The sequence below is a fragment of the Hippoglossus stenolepis genome, chromosome 17, assembly GCF_022539355.2.
Source record: "Hippoglossus stenolepis isolate QCI-W04-F060 chromosome 17, HSTE1.2, whole genome shotgun sequence".
Lineage (NCBI taxonomy): Eukaryota > Metazoa > Chordata > Actinopteri > Pleuronectiformes > Pleuronectidae > Hippoglossus > Hippoglossus stenolepis.
Genome location: NC_061499.1, coordinates 18,655,915 through 18,682,833, shown reverse-complemented (window position 1 = coordinate 18,682,833; position 26,919 = coordinate 18,655,915). Strand labels below are relative to the sequence as shown.

The 26,919-nt window shown below is 42.6% G+C and overlaps 1 protein-coding gene across 5 annotated transcripts in view; it reads left to right on the top strand.

Moving 5' to 3' along the window:
* Positions 1 to 1,168: 1,168 nt before the first annotated feature.
* arid1ab (AT rich interactive domain 1Ab (SWI-like)) overlaps positions 1,169 to 26,919 on the top strand; it is a 69,078-nt gene continuing 43,327 nt past the window's right edge. For 3 of the 5 annotated variants that reach the window (XM_035183123.2, XM_035183124.2, XM_035183122.2), the window contains exon 1: positions 14,899 to 16,203. In XM_035183123.2, the coding sequence (XP_035039014.2) occupies positions 15,304 to 16,203 (900 nt within the window). In that variant the 5' untranslated portion in view covers positions 14,899 to 15,303. Of the gene's footprint in view, positions 1,296 to 14,898; positions 16,204 to 26,919 lie in introns of those variants that run through there. The other 2 variants (XM_035183126.2, XM_035183125.2) reach the window with 2 other exon arrangements.

The window sequence follows — 26,919 nt, the reverse complement described above, 5'->3', positions numbered from 1 at the left end:
GGTGGTTAAGATGCAATGCCACCAAGGAGCTGCTCCCAGGAAGAATAAAAAAAAACACACAAGTAACCTGAAAACAAATGAAAGGTCAGCAAAACTAGCCATAAAACCCATGTCCTGGGAGTATTTCGGTGACATGATCAAGGTAAAATTTAGGACAACGGCAGAGCCACATTCGAGTGGCACAGATGTACTTCAAAGTCCCTACAGGAATATGACAGGAGTGTCTTTTTATTGGAGAGCCTTATTTTAGATAGCCTACAATTAGCCTCCTCCAAGGATTAGCTTGTAAAACTGATCAAACTAACCAGAAAATGATTTAACACAACAGTTTAGGCATTAATGTCAGTTGAAGGACATGTTGCCTTTGAAAAAATTAGAATTTAAAGTATATTCTGCTGAATATCCACCATATTACTTGACGTTGTATCTTTATAAGGCTGTGAAAACACTAAAATGCTGGCAGTTAGAGTTTATTTTAAATGTAAATCCTTTAGTATGTCATAGCCACTCATTTGTTGTGAGTTAGCACTAGATGTTGTGGACGATTAGCACTGGACGTTTTGATTTGGAGGCTGTTTTGTCAAGTAATGTGATATGTACCATTATTTTAATATCTGAATACTGTGTTCATTATACCCAGAAACCTTGGTGTGTGTGTGTGTGTGTGTGCTCTATAATGGAATATGAACTCCAGTGTGGGAGCTGTGGGCCTGCTTGTTTTATAGGGCTTTTCCTCTCACTCTCTCTCTCCTCTGCCCCCGTGTCTCTCTGCCTCTCTCGCCCATTGAGTCAAGGCGGGAGTTTACAGGAACAGCAGGCAGGCAGGGCCTTCTCACACCGCGGAGCAACACAGGAATGTATTGTATGCGTTAGAAAGACAGGACAGCCGGAGGCCAAATAGTGCGCCAAGTTCCCCAAACCCGGCCTGCGGACGTTGAAACGCGTTATATTTACTATCCCGCGACTGGACAATCAGAATGAATTATGGCGGAGTGTTTTACGTGACGTAAAGGGAGAGAACTTTATCGTTTGTGGCTGTAAAACAAGAATCACCAACACGCACACACAAGTGAGCCGCGGAGGGATCCTTAAGGTTGCCAGTGAGTGCCGCGGCGCTGAAAGCACACACAGTAAATTGAGGCTCCGGCTGCGTGGAAAACCCGGAGCGGAGTGTGATTTTAATCTGAAGTAAAAACGCGTTTAAAAGTGGGAAAACGAATGAGTAAAGTGTACCGGAGCTCCACGCGGCCTCAGGAACACCTCACACTTCAGTGAGACTGTCACGTGTTTGATATGTAAGTAGACTTTGACCATTTTTAGCCTTGGCATGCTAATGAAGAGGCTTGTGCATGGGAAGGAACTGTGTCTGTGCTGTGACCTCCATCCAGACTGGACAAGCTCAGGCTCAACTGTGAGAGCTTCAGACCCCAGCTACACTGGGAGAGGCGCTGGTTGTTGCTGGTGGTCAGTAAACTGGGACGTCCATGTGTCCAGAGTAAACTGAAGGTCAGTCAGTAGTCCCTAACCCGAGGAGGCTCCCCACTGTGTGACGCTCGGCACCATTGAAAAGAGAAGAGAAAAGTTAGCATGACGCTTCCCTCCAAAACTATGTTAGAATAGCAGACAGTTCTAACATACATGTATATCTACTCAATAATTCTAGTGTTAATAAGTTTACTCTAAATTCACGTCATGCATTCTTCTTATTTCCTCACCCAACTGCTTTGGTAAATACAGGCTTGTACATAATTTATTACCCGGAATAAATGCAAACACATTGGCTTGGTCATTGGACGATGATATACAGTTGTTCCTAATGACATAATACCTTATTGATTTTCAAATAACTGATTTTATGTTTTAATGTTGTTTTGTACTTTGCAGTCTCTCTACTTAACATGTGTACTGTGATGTTTCAATATTCGCCCTTGCCCTTCAGTTGAATTATGTTCGTTTTGCTCCATTATGCTGCTGCAGCAGTCTACTTTCATAAAAGTTTAACCTCATCAAGGATTTTATGGACAAACAGGAGTGCCAGTCATTAATTTTGGATGTCATAAACAAGTTTATGTGCATGCTGAGCTGCTAAGGCAGGCATACATAACAAAGCCAGAGCCAGTTTGGCTGAAGAGCACGCTGAAGGCCAGGTCCATGTGACCACAGACATGTTTAGATCTACAGTATCTAGACGGCAGCCCACATCCTGTGCAATCTCTCCCGTCTGTCTGCCCTGGAATACTGTCACTGATAATGATTCTTCCCTTGAACTTCAGGGAATTATTTGGAAAGGGTAGCAAAATCAACACACCGTCTGTCAATTATCCCCCCCGCTAATGTAGGTCCTTTGGCTCTTAAGCGTGTTCAGAGCATCAAAGGCCCATCAGAGATGTCGGCCTAAAGGGATGCAATGCACAGTCTAATCAAACATTTGGGTGGCTCTGTGTTCAGTATCATGTGCCACAGTTTTCAAAGAAATTACAGATTAAGAAAAACCGAGGGGAGAAATTCCCCCCCATTGGAGCGACGAGACTTCAAACCCATGCACATGTGCTCGCAACCTTTTTTGGGGTGGGTGGATCTGCATCAAGGTGAAATGCAATCAAGTACATTCTTGGGTCCACTTAAAAGAGCTCATCCTCTCATCCTTTCATGCAACACAGAAAACCATAATTTCGTTATCCCGTGGGAAGAACTGCGATACCAGAGCCAAAAATATGTATGGTCCTGTTTATATTTTCTCTGATTGTATTAATATTACAGGCTACTGATGGCCCAGCACTGGTTATCAAGTGTCAAACAGATACAACTTGTTACATGTCATTTGATAAAGGATGCAGAGGAAATGCTAGTGTTGTGCCTACGCTGTTGTTTTGATATGGACTCCGTCACTCAGTGCATTTGGTATTGCGACTGTTATGCTCTGCCTGGCCTGATAATACCCTTTCTCTACCAAGGCCCTTTCTTGACTGTCACGTCTGGTTGACACAAAGTGCTGCCACACAGATGGGGGTTCACCCTCCCTCCCTTGAAAACCCAGCTGTCCGCGGTTACATAATAGCAGAGCCTTGTTGGGCTCGCCGGACGGCTTTGTGCGCCTGTCACTGAATGTGATTGTGGGTAAGATTAAGTGGCGGGTGAGAAACCACTGTTAAGGGGTTCCTACCTGGTCTCCAGCAGAGACGACAGAACAAACAGAATCAGAGTTTTTTTTATGAGAGCTCTTAGATGTAGCTCGGCAAGAATCGTATCCCCCTTTCACACCACAGTTGTGTTGATGAACAGTCTCTCTTGCTTACATGCTTGATGTTTAATGTATTTCCTAAGTAAACACCTCCAAGGGAGAATGTTGGCTATATAGCCAATCCATGAACTGAGCATCCAGTGGTGGTGTATTTGGACAAATGGCACTAATCAAATGCTTACTTTCTTAAATTTATTTAAAGCTGTAATACAATTCCTCTGCACAGATTCACAAACCTAAGGCTGTGCTGAATTTCTGTAGCCCCCAGCTACAATCAATAACTGCTTATGAAATATCATGTAATGTAATAAATTCACCCAAAAGGGGGAAAAAAGGAAAATCTGAAACCACAGCCCAATGGCAATACAGCCAAGACAAGGGCATGCATGTGATTCCAGTAAAGATGATTTAATAACAACTGTGTTATTGAGCTTGAAACCATAAAAATCATAGGTGGTGCGTGGTGGGGCGGGGGGAGTGGTGTTGCCAATTTATTGTAGAGAGGCCTGATTTCCCCAGGGCTTGTGTTGTTAATTCAGTGCATTATAGCACTGTTTACCCAAAGATGGCCAGAGCAGCTTCAATAGGGGTACGGGCCTCCCTGAGAAGTCGCCCCCAGAAGGACGGTCCGCTTGGCCTTGGGCCAGTGACTCCTGCTGGACTGAATCCTTTCAAAAGCTGCTCCAAGTGCTCCATCTCTGTGTAACAGGTATCCTGTGGGCCTGCTGAATGAGATTCTGCTTCTTCCTCCTCTCCGTCTCCTTCTTCCTGCCAATCCAGACCAGCTTTTTCCTCTCTCCCCCTGCTTATAACAGAGAGCCAAGCCTTACATTAAATCTGTGTTTCTGCATAACTGGCCTTGTATGTTTCTCTCTCTCTCTCTCAGTCTGCTGGGCCCTCTTCTCTGTCTCTCTGCTTTCTCTTGCAGTGGAAATAGCGCAAGCCAAGACTCCCAGTGCAACGCTATCAGCGCTTTTTGCTCAACCTGAATTCTTCCAACACAACAGCAAATAAACAACACTGCAAAAAGGGAGGAGTAGGAAGAGAAGGGGGTGCTGTGTAGAGCACGGCAGTGCCATTTAAAACTGTGGCTATGGAAACCCCTCTGTCTTCCCCCTTAATATGTGTTTACATTGCCGGGTTTGACTGACAGATAAAGGCACACTGGGGGAAGAGCCTCCTTTAAAATGCATTGTTTTCAGAACCTCCTCCCTGCTTTTTTATTTTCTCCTAAAATAGGTCCCTCCTGGCAGGTCAAAATGAGGCAGAATAAATTACTTTTGCTGTTTTGCCCCTCTCTTCCTTCTGTGTTGAATTGACAGTTGCATATCAGAAATTGCTCTCCTTGGTACCTGGAATTTAGCATTGCTGTTGTCTCTGGATATGCTCCGAGAACCCTTTTTATTGTGACAGTCTCAGTGAGGATTGCATATGTGGCGCCTGCTGCTATCAAATGAAGGATATCAAAATCTCTTGGAGAGGCATTCAGCCAACTCTTCCAGTAAGAAGGAGCATTGTAAAGACACTGCCACTCTAAGTTCATGATTGAGGCGATATTGTGTGTTTAATTAAGTTTTTATATATATAACCATGGATGTTTTTGCACTTTGTTGTCACTTTTGCAACTGTGCTTAACCTCCTGAAGTTATCTGGAGGTCCTGTATGTGAGAACGCCAATGTCCGAATCGGCTGCTGCGGACATTCTCCAGTGAGAACACAGTAGGAGATTCTCGGGAGTATTCAAGATGTCAACATGTAAAGACAACCAGATTTGAGAGGTTTTGGTGATAAGGGCTAATGTTGATGTGCTGTAAACAAAAACATGTGATCCATACAGCCGAAATAAAACGTGGCCTCCTGCATGCTGCGTCACCCCTCGTCTAATCGATCTGGAGATTTTCTTCTTGTTGTAAACGCGTCACACCGGAGAATCTCCTACTGTGTTCTTCATATGTGAAAGGCAAACTCTGGACACACTCTGGACCACATTGTACTAAAATATTTTGGAGTAATGTCTGAAAACGGCTTATGACTAACACTGAAGTACAATATGTCCACAATATTTTGCACCGTTACTTTATGTTATTCATTGATCCTCATTTTTGCACTACTCATCTCACGCTGAGATTGAGAGCTTTTTGATGAATCACTTTCTGTTTGTAATGCTTCTGTAACCTAATGCTAAGTTGTGTTTGGGCCAGTTGTCTGGAGGAGACAAGCCATACTACAGAGACACATGCCAAACAAAACCCTTGGTTGGCACTATAATGTGGGCATCATGCCTTTGCCAGCCTTTACTCTGTAGGGCCTGTGCCAGCCTTTTATAAATGCCCTATTTGGCAAGAGCCGTGCCCAGCAGTGTCTCTTAAGGTTCTGGTTCAAATACCCTCTTCAAATGTGAACCTGATCCAAATCCTAAATGATCCAAATGATGCGTTCCAAATTGTAAGCTCTCATATCATATTCAGAGGAAACCTGGATTATGTCTTATCAACTCGACTGGCAACAGATGGGGGAAAACTGGAAAGTCATATGCGCAGCCTCATTTTACTTTATTGTCACACATTATAGTAGATTTTGTTCGTTAATCTCAGCATCCTCCTCCCTCACCATGCATGGAGAAAAAGGTGGCAGCTGCAACACATTAGCGTTCATGGTTTGTTTTCTCGGTATTCAGCTCGGGAGGTGTGTCACCCAGAATTACAGCAAAAGAGCAATTACAGCTGAATGTCCTCTCTTTCATCAGCATTTCAATGCAAAGTTTTGAGATCTGACCCCCAGCCAGTACCAGCCCTATTTTCAACCTTGCCCTGCAGTCTTCAGGCCGATTATCAGCCCCAAACAATAGTTGCTGCCCTCAAAGGCCTTGTAGCCCCCTGTCTAGCAGCCTCCCCATGGAGTAAAGATAAAGTTTTGTTGTCACAGTTGACTGGTGGGTGGTGTAGGATCCCTTTCAGCCCCACCCGCTGTCCTAGCAGGGATGCAAAAGGTCATTCCTGAAGTGTGCCGGAATCACTACAGAGGAGCACTCAGATCATTGTTAGGTGCCTTTCTTGGTGGCCCTGTCAGCCCATATAGCTTTCTTCCCATCAAACCCATCTTTATGGTGTCACCTTGCAAACATTACATTTTATATGCCAAAGTTTGTGCCCCATGTTTCCCTGACAGCCTCGGTTTGTGTTTATCCTCTTTCAAACAGAGCTGTGTTGCTTCCACGCCGACTCCACCACCTATCTCACATCAAACTGCTATGCTAATGTATTCCCTTCTTTTTTTGGTCCAATTTCACTTCATTGTTACCCTTTGTAGGTTAAGGCACTCGTGCTTGAAACAGCACAAACATCAGCCCCCATAATAGGGACGAGTTCAGGCACAACAAAAGGCGCGTCAGTAAACAATAGGCTAAAAGAGTGGGGCAAGAAAATGATTCGGCTGGTAACAGCTGAAATACATCCAATTTCAATATATGAGAAGATTGGTCTCTTGAGCATCTTGGGGGCCCAGGAAGTGAATTACATCAGCTGTCTTTCAATATAATGCCTTGTATCAATGTACTGATATTACACACAGAAAATAGTTTTTCCATAAAATGCTCCTTTGGTTTCAACATAGACTATTTTCTGTGCCGGATAAGTACAGCTGCTTACTATTCTTTCTTTTTTTTCCACATCCATTCATTCGCATCCAATTCATCTTCTCAGCCTGCCACAGTTCATATTGATATATGCTCAGGGGCTGCTCTGTAACAGGTAACTTAATCACTCCGTCTTCAACATGTCAATTTCATCCACCTCTCTGCCAGCCCACTGTGCTGTTCATCATGTCTGCATTACAGTTAGCTATTTCACGTCAAAACAAGCTCGGGTCCCCAGACTGCCGACATTGATTACAAACCTATGGCCTCCGAATCACTAATTCAAACATGCATATTTTCTTCAATTATAGTTTTAAATATTCATAGCCTAGTCTATCTCTCCGTTTTGAATGTGCTGTATGAACATTCTTTTTGTATAGTTGGGCTAAAGACTTCAAAGTTACATAAACAATCACTTTTTAACAATCCAAACAAAATATAAGCACCAAACTTTGAAGTAATCTGATCAATTTTAAAACTCAGTTTACGGAATATTACTTCAAAGCATTTTATGCTTTAATTGCTATGCTTTAATTCTAGCAACTCTTATTTCAAAACGTCTTTTTTATTGACAGAAGTATCTGTCTGTCATTTTAGATAAACAAGAAAGATCATGTCATGTGATTGGTTGTCAGCTCTTTCAGACCAAAGACACAGATAATAACATGACTGGTTCTGTCCTCAGACAAATTCACATTTGCAGAGGGGTCTGGAACCATCTGCAAAGGTGAGAAATGTTAGATTTCTAAGGCTACATCCAACTATGTTGTAGTTTCAAAATGCATCACCATTATGTTTACAATTGAAGTCCAAACTATACTCCAAAGTTTTTGAGAACTGAAAATAGAAACGTTTATTTTGTAGTTTTAGTTTTAAAACTATGGGGCTGCATTGTAGTATGGACGGGCAAAAATGTAGACGTTTGAAAACTATGTCACTGTCATCAGCATTCGCTCTGTGATTGTTTCTGATCAGTTGCAGCTCGATTACCAACGATGATGGCAAAAATGTTGTCAACACTTACAGTTCCACCTCATCATCGGTAGAAGCAAAGACATCTCGTCTCACTTTTCAACATTGTTGTTTCTCATTTGTAGTAGTCGGCTTATTGTTTACACCAGCACCAACATGCCCAGTTTACATGAATGGCATTGTGATTTCTCAGTTGTGTTTGTATCAACTGGGATTATTACTTATACAGAGATCATTTCAGTTTAAACGCTGTTTTAAAACCAGAACGTATTAGTATGGATGTAGCATAAGGGATGTTATCAGCAATATAGAACCGAGCTATGGCCAATTAGAACAACCTGTGAGATAGCAGAGTAACAGAGTAAGTATACAAACTAAAGAATACAACTGTTTGTTCTTCTTCTAGAGAAAATATGCAGTCTAGTTTGTTCCGTACTGTCTCTGTGGTGGATTCAACACTGGCGGCCATCTTGGTTGTTATTGAAAATGCTTCAGCAGTGCTCTCATTGGACTTTCTTAAGTAAGTCACTGAATCAGACTCTCCTAATTTTACATAAATGGTTGTGATTAGCCTAAACAGTGTCAGGTGCTAATGTGCTTTGCGAAACGTTCTAGTTTCCAGGCTAACTTTAGTCCACATCTGCATTCTGTATACAACATAGGAACACAGACACATTTGTTCCAGCAATGAGTCAGATCGAAGTCTGTGTAAAAGGGACAAGGTATGGCATGAGACTTGTTGTAAAATCACACACTGTGGCAACATTACTGTGGCTTTGGTGGTTCAGAGTGAACAAGCTAAGCCGGCGTAATGAGGGGTGTTCTTAACAGCAACAGAGTAGGATCTCTAAGGCTAAGGGATAGTTGTGAAAGAGTAACAGTACATTATTATTCAACAAAACAACATTGAAATAAAACCAACTAGAATTAAATACAAATATATTATGATGAACTCGTATTTGAAAAGTAAATATATAATAACAAAATAAGGGAATTTTACTGTTATGAACTGATGTTTCATATTAGTGTTTTGTGTTTATTTATTTAATTACTTCCAGTTTTTGTTAACATTTTGGTTCACCATAAAACAGCCTCCTACAAAGTGATTTTGGTCAAAACTGTGAAGCCTCAAGGTACGTCAGTGGCTGAGATGTAGGAATGGGATTTGATAATTGGTGGGTGATGCGTGTGTATGTCTATGTTTCTTCTGTTTCACACAGTCTCTGTAAAGATGGCAGGCAGCCTACCTCTGTCGTCAGCACAATACTAAACATGGACACTGTGTTTATTATTTTTCACCATAATGTTAAAATTGTATACATGGAAGAACATAATATACATACACCCCTCTGTATATATACCTACACCTATATCCATATACACGCCCACAGACATATACATATAGACATCCGCAAACTTGACACTTATTCAGATACAGACACACATATACATATATATATATATACTGTCTATACATATATATATATATATATATATATATATATATATATATATATATACACTACATACATACATGGACCAGTGAATGTGAGCTGGACACTAGGCTTTTTACATCAGACTTTACAGTTACGGGTTAGGGTTTATGCTCAGGTTTAGGGTTAGTGGGTTAGTGTGACTGGCCCCAAAGTTTTCTACAGGATTACGTTTAAAGATTTACAGCACTAAAATATAGATTTGTAGTTGTAAGCTGAACAGTACATTTACATTATTATCTTTCCCCCTCTTTATTCTGGCGCTGAATCGCTGAGAAGATGCTCTGTGTGATTTACAGGAATCGTGATGGTTTGTCAGTCACGGAGAAGCTCACACACTGGGCTCCATGAACCACAATGGAGCACTTCCCAGTACGCTTGCAATGGTGAGTTCCCCTACTACAGAGATGATTCCCCGTGCAGTTTCTTTTCATCCCTGCTGAAAAGACAGCGAGCACTTCTCTGTCCTTGCAGGGTGGACACCGTAATTTTGAGTGCTCTTAACCTTGCTTTGCTTTGTTGAGAGCGGGGGTCCTCCCTTCACTTCACTTGAACACACTGTGAGAAAATTGAGAGTGTTTAGAACTCAGCGCCAGTGCCGATGTGACTGTTTGGAGTCTATGAATTCCGAGATTTTCAATAAGGCCCCCCCACACCCCCTGGAAGAAAAAGGTAGACAAAAGTGCTCCAGTGTCACCTGAACATGTCCTATCTGCTGTGATTTTAAAGCCTGTCATGGGGCAAACGGTCCCATAGTCTATTTTCACCTCAGGAATACGGAGGATTTCACTGCTCAGGGAGAGAATAATACAAGGAGAGAGGAGAGACTGATTGAATGTCTGCTAAGCAGTTCAGGGTGAGCTGTGGCTTGTAAAAAAGTTTGATCCCATTTGATCAAATCAGGTAAGAACAACGGCTGAAAGATTAATCTGAAATATGACCTTATAAGGCAGCGGAATAATTCCACAAGTGCTTTTTAATATCTCTTCCTCTATCAAAGCTGTATGTTTGGATTAAACATATACTGAGGCCCTGACTGCAGCGAGAGACTGTGATTTAACAAAAAAAAAGCCAAGTTGAAACTGATTGCCCACATTTATTAAGGAATTCAGGGGTGAACCATGCAGGAGTCTAATTTGTTTTATTGCACGTTCCTTATTTACAAAGCTGTGGGTGTGTGTTTGTCAGGTGTTAAGTTTAAACGGCAGGTTCCACACATGCACACACGGCATCTGGGAACAAGCCGGATGGCCATTGCACTTCGCAAAGTGGCACTTCCTTCCTCTACACACTCCAGACTATGCGTTGAACTGCTGCCTGGCAACCATCTGGACAGGGCCCAACTGTTGTGACTGTGTGTGTGTGTGTGTGTGTGTGTGTGTGTGTGTGTGTGTGTGTGTGTGTGTGTGTGTGTGTGTGTGTGTGTTTGTGTTTGTGTGTTGTTTTATTGTGCATGTGTGGCCAGGGTAACCTCAGTGCTGGATTGCCACTGATGTTCAGTGTAAGTGTGCGTTAATGACGGACTCTTGACGGCCATATATTCTTACTGTGTGCATTATTGTCAGGTATGGGCTGTGTTTGGCTATTGAACACGTGGGGATGTACTGCGTGTGTGTGCGTGTGTGTGTGTGTGTGTGTGTGTGTGTGTGTGTGTGTGTGTGTGTGTGTGTCAATTCAGCTCCACTCTTGTTAGGAAATTCCACACCACATTATTGGGTAGTCTTGGTGATTGTATGGCTTCATTCCCAGCCTGGATCCCAAGGGATAAAAAAATTAAATAAAAACTCCTGAATGATCCGTCATCAGTTAACTTGCTCAACAAGAGTTGACACTTTTACTGTCCAAAGATGAGATTAATTGAAGAAAGCTTCTACATTAAAAATGCATATTTAAAAATATCAAAGGCTTACATAAATTAACAGAAATAGAATATTTTGGCTTCGTTAAGCCAATTAAATATTAATGCCCCCTAGCCTGTCCACTGGAATTTGTGTTGTGCATGTATAACTAGATATGATGATATGAATAAGGATTCCCAGCAAATCTGGGCAACTTTAAGAAAAGCGTAAATACGTTTTTTGCTGCTGCTTCTATTCTAACTTTATTTTTCCTCTTTCTAATCAAGCGCTGAAATCAGCTAAATCATAATTACAAAGGAAAGGGGTTTCTGGATGTAGTCCAAGCTGCTGCCTTGGTGATGGCCGGGGAAGCCACGGCACCGGGCCGAAGGTGATGCATCATGGTCATCCTTGCGGGGAGGCGGCGGTGGGGCACAAGTAAACACTCTTAAATCATCATCCTGCGACAGATGGGGGGTGTCACATGACCCCCTCTCTCTCCACCATCCCTTCTGCTTCTCCCTCAACACACACAATCAATGGTCAGATCGACGAGACAAATGTGACAGACTCCAGGCCACATTTGTTGCAACAACCTGTGAATAAGTTCAGATTTTCTTCTTTGTTTGATTGATTCCGAATTAGACAAAAGACAGACACAGGCCACGATACTCTGAGACCAAGTGTGAATCCTGTTCCTCATGAGCCAGACAGGATTATGACAGAGAATTACAGTGTGAAGTTTTCATGGTAACACTCGTTTGTCAAGTCATTCTTCCTCTGTGGGTGGTAACAGTTATAGAAACAGTGGCTGCATATGAACAGCGATGGCACTATCAACCATAAACTATGGTAGATGGCCTTTTTCTGATTCATCTCGACTCTGCAGAGTAAAAGACTCTTGCTTTCCACTTTATATCAATTTCAGTGATCGTCTTAATTCTGTCGTGGAGGCCCTCGTGCTTGGTGTTGAGCTTGTCTGAACAGGCATCATGGCATTTTAAAGAACGCCATATCATTGTTAAACAAGAGTCCCATAAATGAATGCATGACACTCTTGACTGCAAAGGGGGTCTTCAGCATCATGTTGTTGCCTTCCCACATGAGACTTAACATACCATATGATCCCAGCGCCTTTAAGTCAGTTTGCAGTCACCCAGACGGCCAAACAACAGATGAATCTCTCTCAAGGTGAGCGCTGAAAATACAGCACATTTTGAAGCCGCTTCTAAAATAAGACCACGACAACAAGAGCATAAAATGCACATTGTGGCGCTCTTTATAACAAAATATGAAAGAGGGAAAGAAGAGAGGCTGCACCCCCTTGATAATAAACAGCAAGTTTATGCTAAAAAGAAAAAAGAAGGCCCCTACCCCCACAGCCTCGTCTGTGCGCTTTCTGCTAACACACACAAACACACACACACACACACACACACACACACACACACATAGCCTATATAAGCAGACAGCAACTGAGCTGACCCCCCCACTCCTCCCTCCACCCTGCATACTCTCCTTTATTAAACATACAAAAGCTGCCTTTGCAGCTTCAAAAATGCATTTAGATATTTCTGTTTTGGCTTCCAAGTAAAACTTCAAGTACAAGAGGATCTCTCTTTTTTCTTCTTCTTCTTCCACACACAGAGTGAGCAGAAAGCCCCGCATTGTGGAGAGAGAAAGGGCTGAGCTGAGCAGTGCAGGCAGAGCTGCTGCTGCTGCTGCCTTCCCATCCCCCACATTCACATAGCAAAGTTCTGCTGCTTTTGCAAGCGGCGGTGCTGCCTTCACGTGCTCCACCCGAGGCTCGTGAACGCACAGTGTCGCAGCGTACAGGCGCTTTCCGGTTGAGAATAATTCAAGTTTGTGCCGTTGCAAAAGTGTGCATGCGTTTTCTCAACATGCTGAATATGTCAAAGCTACTTCGCAGAGTAAAAAAGCAAAATAAAGGTCAAGCATGTCTATTTGATGTTGCAAAAATGTCCATTTCACAGCTGAAAAGCACGCATTTTGATGTATTATAATATAAACCATATGCATATAATTTCCTCTCACTTGAAAAATAAATAGGGTGTTTGTTTATCAATACTGAATATTTAGATATTATATTAATATTACATTTTTCACATTTATTGATGGTCAGTTAATTATATCACAATACTCCCTCAGTGTGGTCTTGTGTCAAACAATATACTGTTTCACCAAACTCTATACCACCTTCTATGTCACTATTTCATCCAGCATCAATGTGTTTCTCTTCGTTTTTTAAATATATTTATGAGACCTTTTCCCACTCTCCAACCACACTCTTATATACATTGCATCTCAACTAAGATAAGACTTTTCTTTCCACGTGTACTTGTTTATTTCTTACATATGTGTGTCTTTCATGACTGACCCAAGGCGTGAAAGCAAAATTTCCGACAGCGTTTAAAAGCAGCATGAAAGCTGCTGCTGCTAGGAGAGCGCGAGGCAGAGAGCACGAAGAAAGGGGGTGGGGAGAGAGAGAGAGAGAGTGGTGGAGAGACATAGGGCGTCTGTTCCTATTAATTGTATAGGGCGACTTTATGCTGTGTGTGTGTGTGTGTGTGTGTGTGTGTTTGTGGGGGACTTCTAACATATAACATGTGATGTGTTGCATTTCACTGGCCTGTACACTGTCACTCCTCCACCACCACAGTTTCTCTATTTTTTTTTTTTTTATATCTTCACTTCCTGCTCTGTGACTGACTCAGTCCATCCCCCCATTTATGTTCATTTTCTATCATCTCTCTCTCTCTCTCTCTCTCTCTCTCTCTCTCTCTCACACACACACACACAGGTTGTAATTTCATGCTCTCCTCTACTTTCCTCTGCTGAGCTCACTCCTCTCATTTGCCTGTCGTGCACACATGGCAGCAGCATGGAGGCAGCCACTTCCACCCATTAGCTCACTCCTAACACAGGATGACACTGTAGCCTATTCTGCTCCACTCCTGTGACGAGCTAATAAGACGAAGTGCACAAATTAATGAGCACAGAGAAGAACACACACACACACACATTCTCACAGATGGACACGAGGCAATCTTTGCTTTCAGGATGGTTGAATAGGTATCGCTGACTTCAAGGCAGAGTAGTATGGTAAAGGCAAGGGGGCGTTTTTGAATTGTTTAATACCATAAAAGTGTAGACGCCATGTCTGTGGCATTTAGCCAAGCTAGACTGAAGATTGTGCATTAAAAGCCCATGGCAGTTTGAAACATTTCAACTGAAGTTAAATGTGTCAGACTCCCTTCGGTCATTGTTGCAGCGACGACTCCTTTTCTGGTCAAAGTATTATTAAACATTATACCATAGCAAACACTATTAATATGATATACAAGCATAAATTACATTAGGTGTTTCAACGTGAAATAAAGTAGCACATTTAGAGCACATTTAGTAAAACTGTGTTCATATATATATATATATATATATATCTTGAATAAAGTCAGACAGGCCTGTGCTGTGTGTCTTCATTAGCTTTATAATCAGTCAGAGGATGACCGGGACTTTAACGCTAACAAACGGGCCTTTTCGAAACCCACGACGTTTTTATGTGCAGGTTCGATTTAAAGCGCATCAGCGCCACAATAATGGCTCTTCTTTGGGGACACTGTTGTTATTAGGACCGTCCGCTCCGGATCCAGTTTTGTTTCCAGACCCGTGCCGGGTTTTCGTCCTCTCGCGACAGGTCGGTAAGATGGCTGTGTCTCGCGGAGCCTCGTGCTGGTTTGGTTGATTTCTAGCTCGCGCTCTCGTTCTGTAACAGAAGCCCCCCCCTCCCTCCAACACACACACACACATACACACACACACTCACTTGTGTCGGTGAAATTCATTTCCCTGGCTCTGTATTTATATATTTTTTCTTTCACAAACTTCCCCCCCATCTCTGTTTTAACTTTAACCGGAGTCGCAGTGGATTACCGGATACCGGTCCGGGCGGAGGGCAAAGGGGGGAATGAACCGGGACAACGGGTACGTTGTTATAAATATAATTGTATTTATATTCAATGGTTGTTCGGAGTTTGATTGTGAGTGAGTCGCCGTGCTGAGAGAGAGAGGCAGAGAAAGAGTGGAGGAGAGAGAGAGAGGGATATCATGGCCGCTCAGGTCGCCAGCGTCGCCACTCTCAACACCAGCCCGCCATCCGAACTCAAAAAGCCGGATCGGGACCCACAGGAGGAGTCGGTACCGGGAGAGAAGCAGCATGAAAATAAGGAGCCGGGACCTGACGGCGGATCTCCCGGTCAGAAGGAACTGCAGGACGGGACCGATGCTGGAAATGTTGGGGGAGGAGGGGATTCTGACATGAAGAACGGCAACGGGAATTTGCCCAGGGTAAATAATAATAGCAGTAATCAGAATGATACCGGCGGGCCCGAAGGGAATAACCATCCCGGGATGGGACACCACCACCCGGGCCCCTTTCCTCCACCTCCTTACGGTTACAACCAGCACTACAGCCGGGCCCCTTTTCATCAACATGGCGGACAACAAAGCCCTGGCATGGCAGCTGCATCGGGGCCGGGCATGATGGACCCTTACCCCCCTAATTCACACGAACACGGATACCCCAACCATTATAACAACTACAGCCCGTTCCAGAACAGGACTTCTTTTCAGGGCCAAGGATACGGGGCCATGAATTCCCCGCGTAACAACCAGCCTCCGGCGGCTGGGGGGCAGCCAGGCAAGCAACAGCCAGCAGGAGGAACCACAGCTATGGCTGCCTCGTACAATAATCAGAGGTATAACGTGGGAAACCAACAACCTACGTCTACGCCAACTTTAAATCAGCTTTTGACATCCCCGAGCTCCACCAGGAGCTACCCGAACTACCCCCAAGGAGACTATAACAATCAGGAAGGGGCCAACAAGGGACCAGGAGAACTGGGCAGCAGTCAGTATGGTGGTGTCCATCCGGGTTGGCAACCAAGGACCCACCACCAGCCTCCCATGAGCCCGGGAAACACTGGACAACCTCCCAGCAGGAACCAGGTAAACTGCACCGACACACTTTGACTGAGTTGGACTCACTCAGCGGCTCAGAAAACGCTCTGCAGAGTTGCACATTGCATCGGACCAGCCATTGTCTATGTAGCAAGAGCTATAAAATGGCTGCCTCTCTTCTTTCTCCCAACACCACCCCCTGCAACAGTGTTTAGACAGAGAAAGAAGCCTCACATTCTGCTAGAAACAACTTTCTGAGTCGTGGGTGTCGGTGTGTGTCCCCTGTCTGGTGCAGGGCAGGAGTTTGACTAAGTAGAGCAAGAGTTAGTCAGGAGAAAGTGTGTGTGTGTGTGTGTGTGTGCGTGCGTGCAGAGGGAGATAAAGGTGATATTTCCTCGCTGTTGCTTTCAGCTCTTATTTCTGCGTGAAACCGCCGCGAAACAGCGTCTGTTTTGGAGGAGATGTTCTCCCGGCAGCGCGATGAAAAGTTGCACCAGTGGCTGTCAAGACGATAAACAAGATGCAAATGACAAGCGATGCTCGTTAAATAACATTTGCATAATCATTTGGGGGAAAAGCCCCCGTGTGGGTTAGAAAGCGGCCGCGCGGTGACGCGGAGATGTGTCTCACAGTCCGGTGCGTGGCAACAAAGTGTTTACTTCGGATCAAAGTGTGATTGTGGCCGCGGTTGATTCCTCCTGACTGAGGGGTTCATTCATTTTGAGGGGCTCTGCTCGCCTCCGACCGCCTTTTCACTTTCCCTTCCCCATCCCCTGCGTCTTTTCCCCGCTGCGTGTGCCGCGCTGTAAACACGGCCCCGCAGGTTGCAGCTGGCAAAGTGCAGATTGCCTTTGCTTTGGGATTTGAATTATGGAGGTAAAATCCTGCTGTCAGAGCCAAGAGACAGTTGGTCTTAGGTTGACATGCGAGCCGAGATCTGATTGGCTCCCCGATCCCTCTGCTCTCGGCCATTTATAATTGCATCTAATGGAAGGCTGCAGAAAAACAGCCCCCCCTGCCCACTTCTGTGTTCCTCCACCGTGTCAAGACAACATAGTTTCATTGTGTTTCTGTGTTTTTATTCATTTTAATCACACTTGTGTGCGTTTTCTATTGCATTGATGTATTTTTAATTTTTTTCCTACGCATGGATGTCTGAATATTCCCCCTTCATCAACAGCAGGAACCACATTATTAAATTAGGAATATTATTTTATTCATTGGATATATCATTGTAAGAATTTTATAAACACATTTTATCCAGTTCCACTCACTGCAGTAATTTGCATGATACTCATGTAGACCCACCATTGCTATTATTTGTATGATTAAACCTTCCACTCACTGGTGCTGAGTCACATCTCTCATGTCATTTTTAGCTGTTGACCTCAGACATGCACCTGAAGTCCCCCCCGCTCTGTTAAGGTACACTGTGTGCACTGCTCATTCTAGTCGGCTGACTCTGGTACAGCAGATAGGGTAGGTGTGGTCATGTAGCCCCGTTGTACAGCCGTGTTTTCCACTGTTTCCAGATCAGGAGTTGAGGAGACTTGTGCGCCCGAACGTCTCGTGGCCACGTGAGAGAGTTGGACTGGGTGCAGTTGTGTCTGTGTCAGCCAAGTGTCACAGCTTTGTTTTCAGCAGGTTTACCTAAGTCTAATTTACTTCCACATGCAGAGTGTGTAACCATGTCAACAGGGCTAACCTACTTCTCTCTCCTCAGTGATAATGCATTTGTTGTGATTTTACTCCACAGATGTGTGTCATCAGCTCAAAGGTTAATTATGTTGCTCTACCTTTACCATAAATGACTAATTATATTTATACATTTTTTAATATTATGAATATGTGAAGAATCTCTGCAACGAGTACTCCAAACTAAAGGCTAGTTTATCCCGTGGTTGTGAATTAACCGTTGATATGCTGTAACTCACGTGCACCTCCCTACAATTTTAACTACACGTCATGGAGATACCGACGGCAACAACTGTGATTGGTCTGCTTTGTGTCATGTCCATATTCCATAGTGGCCAGACAAGCATGCAAAGCTCCCCTTGTTGAGTATGTTTAACTGTTGTTCAACACTTTTCATTTCCAACAACATGATTTTCTCAGTTTCTCTGGCCACAATTTGAAGTACATACACAGTGGCACCGAAACGCCACAGCCAACCAGCGTTTTGGTGGTGTAGTTGCAGAGCAACACATGAACCCACCACAGGGCAAAGCATAATCGTCATCAGGGGCATGTCATCAGTGACAGGAATGGTGGCGCAAGAGAAGTGAACCCGCATGCAAATCTGGAAGTGGCATTAAGATTGTCTGATTCAAAGATTATAGAATGGAGAGCTCTACAATCTTAAGTCTGAGTTCTGTGGTGTGCCCTCTACTGGAATCCTCCCGTAAGATGCTTAGTACCTAAGCAAGTACGTTAGCAATAACATTACAGATGCAGCTAGTTGTTGATGACGTTTCAAAGAAGCGACAGAGGCAAAAATGGAAAAACAAAAAGTGACACATGTAGAAGACACAGACGATGACGTCAAGAGAGTTTGTCGTGATAAGTGCTGACGATTGTGTTGGGGTGCTGTAAACAAACATACAAAATACATCACTTCCTGCCTCTGTCTGGTACACCTTGCTACTCCAACTTCACGCTGTGTTGTTTATGTGTGAAATGCAGACTCTGGGGAAACTCCGTAGTCAACTCTGGATTCTACCCGGAGGTCATGTCTGTAAAATGGCTATTAAGGGCAAACTGATCGTCTTGAGAAGTGCGACCACCACCTGTTGCTTTATACTTCAAAAAGCCGGCTTTACACATTGTGGCAGTTGCTGTATGACAACAGGTTAAATTGTGGACACTTAAAGCATCTTCTCTCATTTGTAGCTCTGTCTTAATATCAGCAAAGGGGTTTGGTTCTTCATATATTAGCCCACATGCTCAGACATTCTTAGACCTGATCTTAGCAACATTCAGCCTGATCTGTTATGGTTCATGAAAATAAAAAAGATGAGAGGTGTCATGCTCTTGAGTCCATCATTCTCTGGGATGCACCTCACTGCTGTTGCGAGGAAAGTTTGGATTTTTAAAAAAAATATATTTTTTTGTCTCGTTTAACTTTGTCCCATGTGCAGAGAAATGTACATGCCTGAGGCCAGCTTTACATTGTGGCAAACGAGGTGAACTGACGGAATCTCAGTGTGGATTGGGTGTTTTGGGTGTTAGGACAAAAACAAATTTTATTTTTGCTGTGACATGTTTTGTCTGACTTTGTTGCTGGGGAGTATTCCTGTTTACGTCACTAAATATTAGAAGTCATATAGTCCCATTTGACCTAAGTTTGTTACTGAGATGACCAAATGAGATTGATATGGCACATATTAGATGACACACTTAAATTATATATTTTTATCATATTTCTCTTTGGATCATCACTTATTCTGAGTAGAATTTAGTTTGGTATAGGTTGCATCAATTGCAGTAACACTCATCCCACTGACTTGGTTATGTCCGCTGTGTTGTGTTCAAAACAAAGACCAAAACGTAGCTTGTATTCAATGTGGAATAAGTGCATCATCTTTACCTTAACATCTGATTGTCTTAGATAATTATGCAAAGAACTGACCTGTGTTTCTTGAAGTTGTGTGTTTAATTATTATTGTGAATGACAGATTATGTTGATGCTGCCGTCTTGCCTTTTCATTACTAGATTTCCATCCATGCAGGTTTTTTTTCTTCCATACGAGTTAATGTGCTTTCAGGGTAGTTCTTAGCTAAAGAAGCCACTGAGGCTCATTGTGTGAGCGGAGCGAGAGTGTCTGGGAAGGTAATTGAACAGTTTGGTTGTTAAGCATACTTAAAGGTAGCAAAAACTGTATTTTTGCGGAAGGTAAAAGTGCTGTTTGAAAAGCTCATTAGTGTCAGTGAAATGGGAAGATTCAGAATCACTTAAAACTGGAGCTTTAACAGGAGTGTATCTTGGTGTCAGCGGTGCAGGTGCAGAGAGAACACATCAACGTAATTCATATAATCCCAGACGAGGTGTCTGGAGGACAGGAGGACTCACTCAGGGCTGTGTGAGAATAGTGTCCATTTTTTGGGGACACGAAGTGTTGTCAAACTGCAGCACGGACATGTCACTTAAGGCCGCCTTTGTGCACATAATGTTCAGTCAGAGAACCTGCATGTTTGATGTTTGATTGTCGGGCTGACAGCGGACCAAAGTTCAGGTGGAGAGTTTTTCACAGGCCGTGGAGCTGTTCGCTAGTCAGCTGTATTTTAGTTTATTAAATGTTAACTCTCCATTCATTAATGGCGGCATGATTGGCCTTTTAATTGGCAGCTACATCTCCCGTAATGATTGAATGGATGACTTTTATGGAGCCATTCACCTGCCTTGGGCCACCTGCTGAAGATGAATTAGTGTGTTAATTGAGTGGTGGGCGAGGGCTAATATTATGGGCTTTCATCACGCCTCGCACACAAACAAGTGCTCTGAAGTCGCGTGTAGCGGGGTTGTTGTGGATGGGATGACGCCAGGTGTTTCCCTCCCACTAAACACATGGGAGTGAGCCATCAGGGAAGCAACCCCTCCCACCCCCTGCCCCAGCTCTGCAAGGCTGACTTCTTAAATTGAGTTTGAATTAAATCATAATCAGAGACGCATTGCAAATATATCTTTGTCAAAGTCGCACAATTGGAAACGATAATGAAAAACGCCAAACTAAAGGTGTTAAATTAACTGCTGCTAATAGACAGAAACATAGCTCTGGTGGCGACTTACCGGGAGACCCCACACTACAACCACTTAATTTAGTCACTTCATTTTTCTTAACAAGAAATGAAGATGGAATATATTTAATATTTAACAGAGCAAATGTCTCACCTCACTTTGCACTGTTATTTAAAAGTAAAACTAATTGAGGCATTAGAGTGTCACTTGTTTGCTAAAATGCTGGAAATCTTATTTGAGATCATAGTGAAAGCTTAAAAGTACACTGCTAGTGGCACAGGGGGTGTCCTTCCTACTTCCATTTAAGTTTAAAAGTCATTGCTTTGTTTTTTTGACATGACATTTACATGCTCACATAGGGAAAAAAAGTTGATCTAGGGCTGCAGCTAATGATGATTTTCATTTTAGATAAATACATGAACTCTGCTTTTAATAATTTAAAATGTCAGAAAGTAGAAAAACAGTGATTGTCTTTGTGTGACGCTCAATCCAAGACAGTGAAATTCAGTTTACCAACACATACGTTGAAGAGAAAAAAATTGCCGGCCAGGATTCTGGGCACTTGCTGTTTTATGGCATTTGTTAAGAATCGTTTAATAAAGACAAGGGCAGATTGATTAGTGTTGAAAGTAATTGTTACAGCCCTAATTTGAAAGACAATTAACATTTTTTTGTATTTTAAAGGATACTGAAATACTTTTGTGTCACATAGTGCTTTATAAGAAAATAGGACAAGATATTGAATATCCCTTGGATGTGTAAAGGTCTTCTGCACAGTTTAGGTGACCAACTACCAGTAGATGTTACCAAGTGTTAGTGGCCACCATCGGATGTTAGGGACATAACTTCCCATAGCACCTTAGCATCATCAAGTGTTTTGGCCTTGTAATCAATGATACAGGCCGAACTTGAGGGCACGCTGAGGCTAAAGGTAAATCTGACTGGCTACTGGCTTGTATGGCAGCACTATGAAAGCCATGAAGGTGATGGAGCTTAGTGACTAAAGCTGTAAGCATAAGTCGATTACTCAAGTATTTGGTTGTAGAGCAAAAATATTACGTTATTATTTTCTTTCATTTGATCAAATTAAAGATGAATTGCTTTTCCAATCAAGAGTCAGTAGATAATGAAAACAAGCCTTTGCTGCTGCCCCAACTCACTGGTTTTCTATTTGAATTTATTGAATCACATCTTGTTTCAAAGTCAAAGATGGATAAGAGTTGCCGAACTAAATGGAGCTTTTTAACTTGGATAAACGGTTCTTTGACAGCTGACCCCTTACTACTCTGTGAATTGTTTTCTATCTAGTAAACACAACACACATTTGAAGTAACACACACACACAGAGCAACTTCCAGCTACTGTTTAGTCAGGGTCTGTGCCGCGGAGAAGAGGAAGACCGAGCATTCGAAAAGGAAGTTCACTCTGGGCTCTTTAGTCTGCACTGCTGAGTAATGATTCTCCACAGGCCACATGGACAGCATGCTGCCTCCCGGCAACTGTGTGTGTATGTGTGTGTGTGAGAGAGGCTGCATGGTGTGTGCCTATGAGGGAGAAACTGTGTCAGTGATACTCAGGGGAGGGGGGGGGTTGGTGTTTTGTGAATGATCTTCGTCTGCCCCTGACAGCTGTGTGTATTTGTGTATAAAGTGTGGCAGTTACTTGGTGATCGTTGAATGTGTGTGTGTGTCTGCTGCTGCCTCAGGAGTCTCTCTCTGACCTGCTCTTACTCCACGTGTCACCAGCCATCCATCTTCCTCTAGTAACATTGGCCTTTTTCATCCCACAGACAGCGGACGATATTCCAACTCAGTCCTTTTCAACAGTTTGATATTGTGTTTTTTTTTTTTTTTAATCCTCATTAGCATCGTCCTTAAAATCCCTCAATTATTCCTGGATATCGTCAATAGAAAGCACAACAAAGAAAAGTGACTGAAAGCTTCCAGGTTTATTGACTTCCACAAACAATAGCAAGTCTCCCTCCCAGTTTTTAATGATACTGTTGAAATCTTTAATTGAATGACCCAAACATCCCTGATGGTGAAATTATGTCTGAATAACCTTTAACCCTCCTCTATGTATAGAGTTGCACATTGAAAACATACTGGGAAAAACAAGTTTCTCAATGGACAAATGTCAAACTTGGACTATTGCACCAGCGCAGGCTGAAAATGTAAAGGTAATTCATTTCTTTTGACATTTACCTTCTAAAATGTTCCAGATTAGCATAGTAATATCCGTCTCTGAGCCTGTGCGAGACTACAGACTTAATTTACATGACGTATGATGTGTGCCTTTATGGAATAAAGTGGTTAACCTTTAAATGGGTGCAGTTGTTGATACGAGGAGGTAGAGAATGATGCTTCCTCCCAGATCTCATACAACACTCACCTTTGCTCGCATTGCAAAAAAAAGAATAGAAAAAAGCCAATGGTTAATATATAAAGCGGAAAAAATGGAACATGAGGAACAGTTGGTTTTCTCCTTTATGTCTTTTGTGGAACTCAATCATGACGTGTGTTATTGCGCATTCTGCCCCCCAGTCATACCCTCCATTGCTTTCTGATTTGCCTAATATGTTTTGCACTACTTCAGCCTCTTTTGAGGCAAATAAAACCAAAGCGGTGGAGATCACTCAGGGCAAAGCAGGATCTGGAAAAGGAGCCTGTGCAGGGGATTGAAATCAAACGGCAAACCAGTGATGGATCAATACTCAAATTCCTAATCCAGTGTAAGACTGTTCTGTATATTTATAAATTTATATGCACAAGACTTGTGAAGCAGTGCTGAATGAGTAGGCAACTTATAGAGCTGGGCGATATGGCCAAAACCTATATAAAAAAAAGACTGTTTAATTGAGAAACTGTTTTCCTCTCAGATGATTTATTAATAATTATCACGATAAATGTCACTTTTATTTATCTTTGGAGTTTACATATTTTTGCAGCTGAGTGACAGCAAAACATTTTACACATCTGAGGTACAAGAATTATGGTTTATACCTCCTATCTTTTGTTTACACAATGCATGAGCATTACATTAATATACGTTTCATCCAGCCCTGTTTCCCGCCCTATTAAGTGATCATTGAGTATTGGCTCTTACCGGTTTGATATTATTTCAAGTTTGACTGTTTTGATGAACGCAGAACGAATAGAGGGGAAGAGGGTTTGCATTATTTAATAACCTGCAAATAATTTCCACAGTTAATAGGGGGACAATTTCATCCATAACTATTGTGTCAGAAATCTTTTAAAAACAATTTCTGACAATTTCCTGCAGCCCAATGTGACATCTTAAAATGTCGTTATAAGATATTCACTTTACTGTCATACAAAATAAAGAAAAGGAGCAAATTCTCACACAGGAGAAGCTGAAACTCAATATCTTTTTGTTTTTGTGCTTAAAAAATGACGGTTAATCAATGATCACAACAGCGGTTGAATTTAAATTTAATGTGGTGGTCGGGGCTGGAGGTATCTTGTTTAACATTTTCAGTCATTTTATGGACCAGTCTGTGAAGTGGCAAAAACATTGGACAGATTAATCGGTAATGGATATAATCAGTTGCAAGAAAAGGGCTTATTTTTATCTGGCCTAAATAATGAATGTGCATTTTTCATAGAAATAGGCCAATGTTTACAGAGGTGTAGATGCCTGTACAGCAGTATGCCAGGCGTGCAGTTAGCAGACTGATACAGAGCCATTGTTGTGTTTTGATTTGATCAGCTCATGGTCCTAAAAAAACAGTCAGTGGTCAGCAGGCTATTTAAAGGCTATTTAGTGTCATTGTTTTGTGGCCTGTGTGGCAGGTGACAATGATTTATGCACCAAAGACACATTTGAACAGTATTTGATGCCTGGCTGATGCTCAGGTTGAACTGGTGTTGGGAGCTTGAAAGTGGGGTTATACGGCTTTAGCTTGAGCAGCAACATGTTCCTCTCAACCTGTGGCTACATCCTTACTATTACATTTTCGTTTAGAAACTGTTTTCAAACCAAAACAATCTGTCCACATGAGCATTTTGGCTCCATTTCAGTTTTAATCCCGTACCATACTAACACACCTGAAAACGCATGTCAGATGACCACTCACGTACACTGGGCATGCGTGTGCAGGTGTAAACAGGAAAGTATGCACTTCCTGAGTGTGCTGCTTGACACGGGAATTGTCGCAGATTGTGATCGTCTCCTCTCCAAACTTGCGCCCATCCAGACTAAGATGCTGCTGGAGTTTTCAAACTAAAACGCGGCGAGCAGCATCTCCAAAAGTTTTATGCGTATCTGTAGCAGAGTTGATGCATTTTCAAACGAAATCTTAAAGCGGAAGTAGGCCATGTCTGTGAGCTTGAATAAGTCCAAATGAAAAATCCCAACCGTCTTCACAGTCCAGTTCAGTCCTTTGAACAGATCCTGAATCATGTCAGAAAGGTCCCTTCACTAAAACCTGAAAGCTTTTTTATCCATGATGTCGTTTTAAATTAAAAGTGGACAGCTGTGCTGCAGTACACAAACCCTGTTTTCTGTTTAAATTACTAGTCTGTGTTTCAGATTAGGACCAGGCGTGTTTACCTCTGGTCGTGTGTGTGTGAGCCCTCTGTGCGACATCAGTGTCATGGTTGTGACTCTTAACCATGAGGCAGTCAGTGACCCAGCCAGGTCCTTAAGTGGCTTCCGCCTCATTCAGTAACTTGTGTATTTTTGGCATAGTAGCGAGTGACACACATCTCGTAATGGGTCGTCCAGGGTGCCAACGGTCAGCCCGAATGAGCGTCCTTCTCGGCAGCGTGACGTAACTGATCGCTGTTTTACCTCCAGTGCTGACGAAGGAGTTACAGCCCGCAGTCGCATCGAGTGGCTTATCTCTGAGTGGAACAGGAGAGCACAAACTGCTCTTCTCATCCCTGAGCGGCGCTGGTGAAGCGCTCATGACCCGAGAGGCCGTGTAACCACATTGTGGCCTTAAAATCAGCCACAGTGGCGTGCTTTATAGGATGTTGTTCTACCGTAACAATAAACATTGTTTGGTCTGTTAAGCATCACTGAGCAGCTATTTATTATATTTGATTCCATTTTAAAATGCTGAAGGAATTATTCGACATGTCACAGTAGAAAGGACTGAACTCTATCGCTTACATTTTTTAAATATTATGCCAAAATGATTCGTAATTTGAGAAAGACGTTTTTTTTACAAAACCTTATATTTCTGTAAAGAACAGTCTTGCATGTTAATGTTACTCAAACATAGAGACAAACAATAAGTTGAGAACTTGTTTCTCTTTGTACCACAAAAGCGTTTCCATACTTGTTTTGAAGTTTTTCCACCTTCACCACCTTCTTCACCAGCAGGATGGAAGGGAAACTTTTATATACTGGAAAAAAGAAAATTCAGATTTTCTTTCCTTAGAATAAGATCCAAATCTGGAGTCAGCTGAAGTCCCTTATCAAAATGCAGCAGAATCGTTGTTAATTAGAAAAGTGATTGCATGAAGGTTTGAATTTTAATACGGTTAATTGTGCAGCCCTATCTGCAGGTGCTGTATATCTCACATGGAGTTTACTATTATGCCACTTTTACATTATAAATATATGCACTCAATCTGCCAGGCCAGATTTTTCCCTTTCCTCAGCTCCCAGTCCGGACACCCCTCGTCTTGTCTAACTACCGGGAATCAGCCACTGTCACCTGAAAATATAACCTTGTCCTTGACAGGTTGACAGTGAGCAGCTAAGGAAAATGTTCACTCTCTTGTAACTCCAACCTCAACATGTCAGGAGTAAAAGTTTTGTATTGAAGGAGCAGTCCTGTTTTAGCAGTGTACTTCAGCAGAGGAGGTTGAGATATTCTGACCCTTGGCCTCTGGTGTGGGCCGAGCTCCAAAAACATTCACTCCCATTCTTCCTATAATTCAACTCATGACGTCTTTTCATCAAATCCACTCTTTTCTTTCAAATTTCACACCCCCTGTTTATATATTAGCCTTTTTTAATGTCCTCATTCAAGCTATTATTATAGTCTGTTTGGCCTG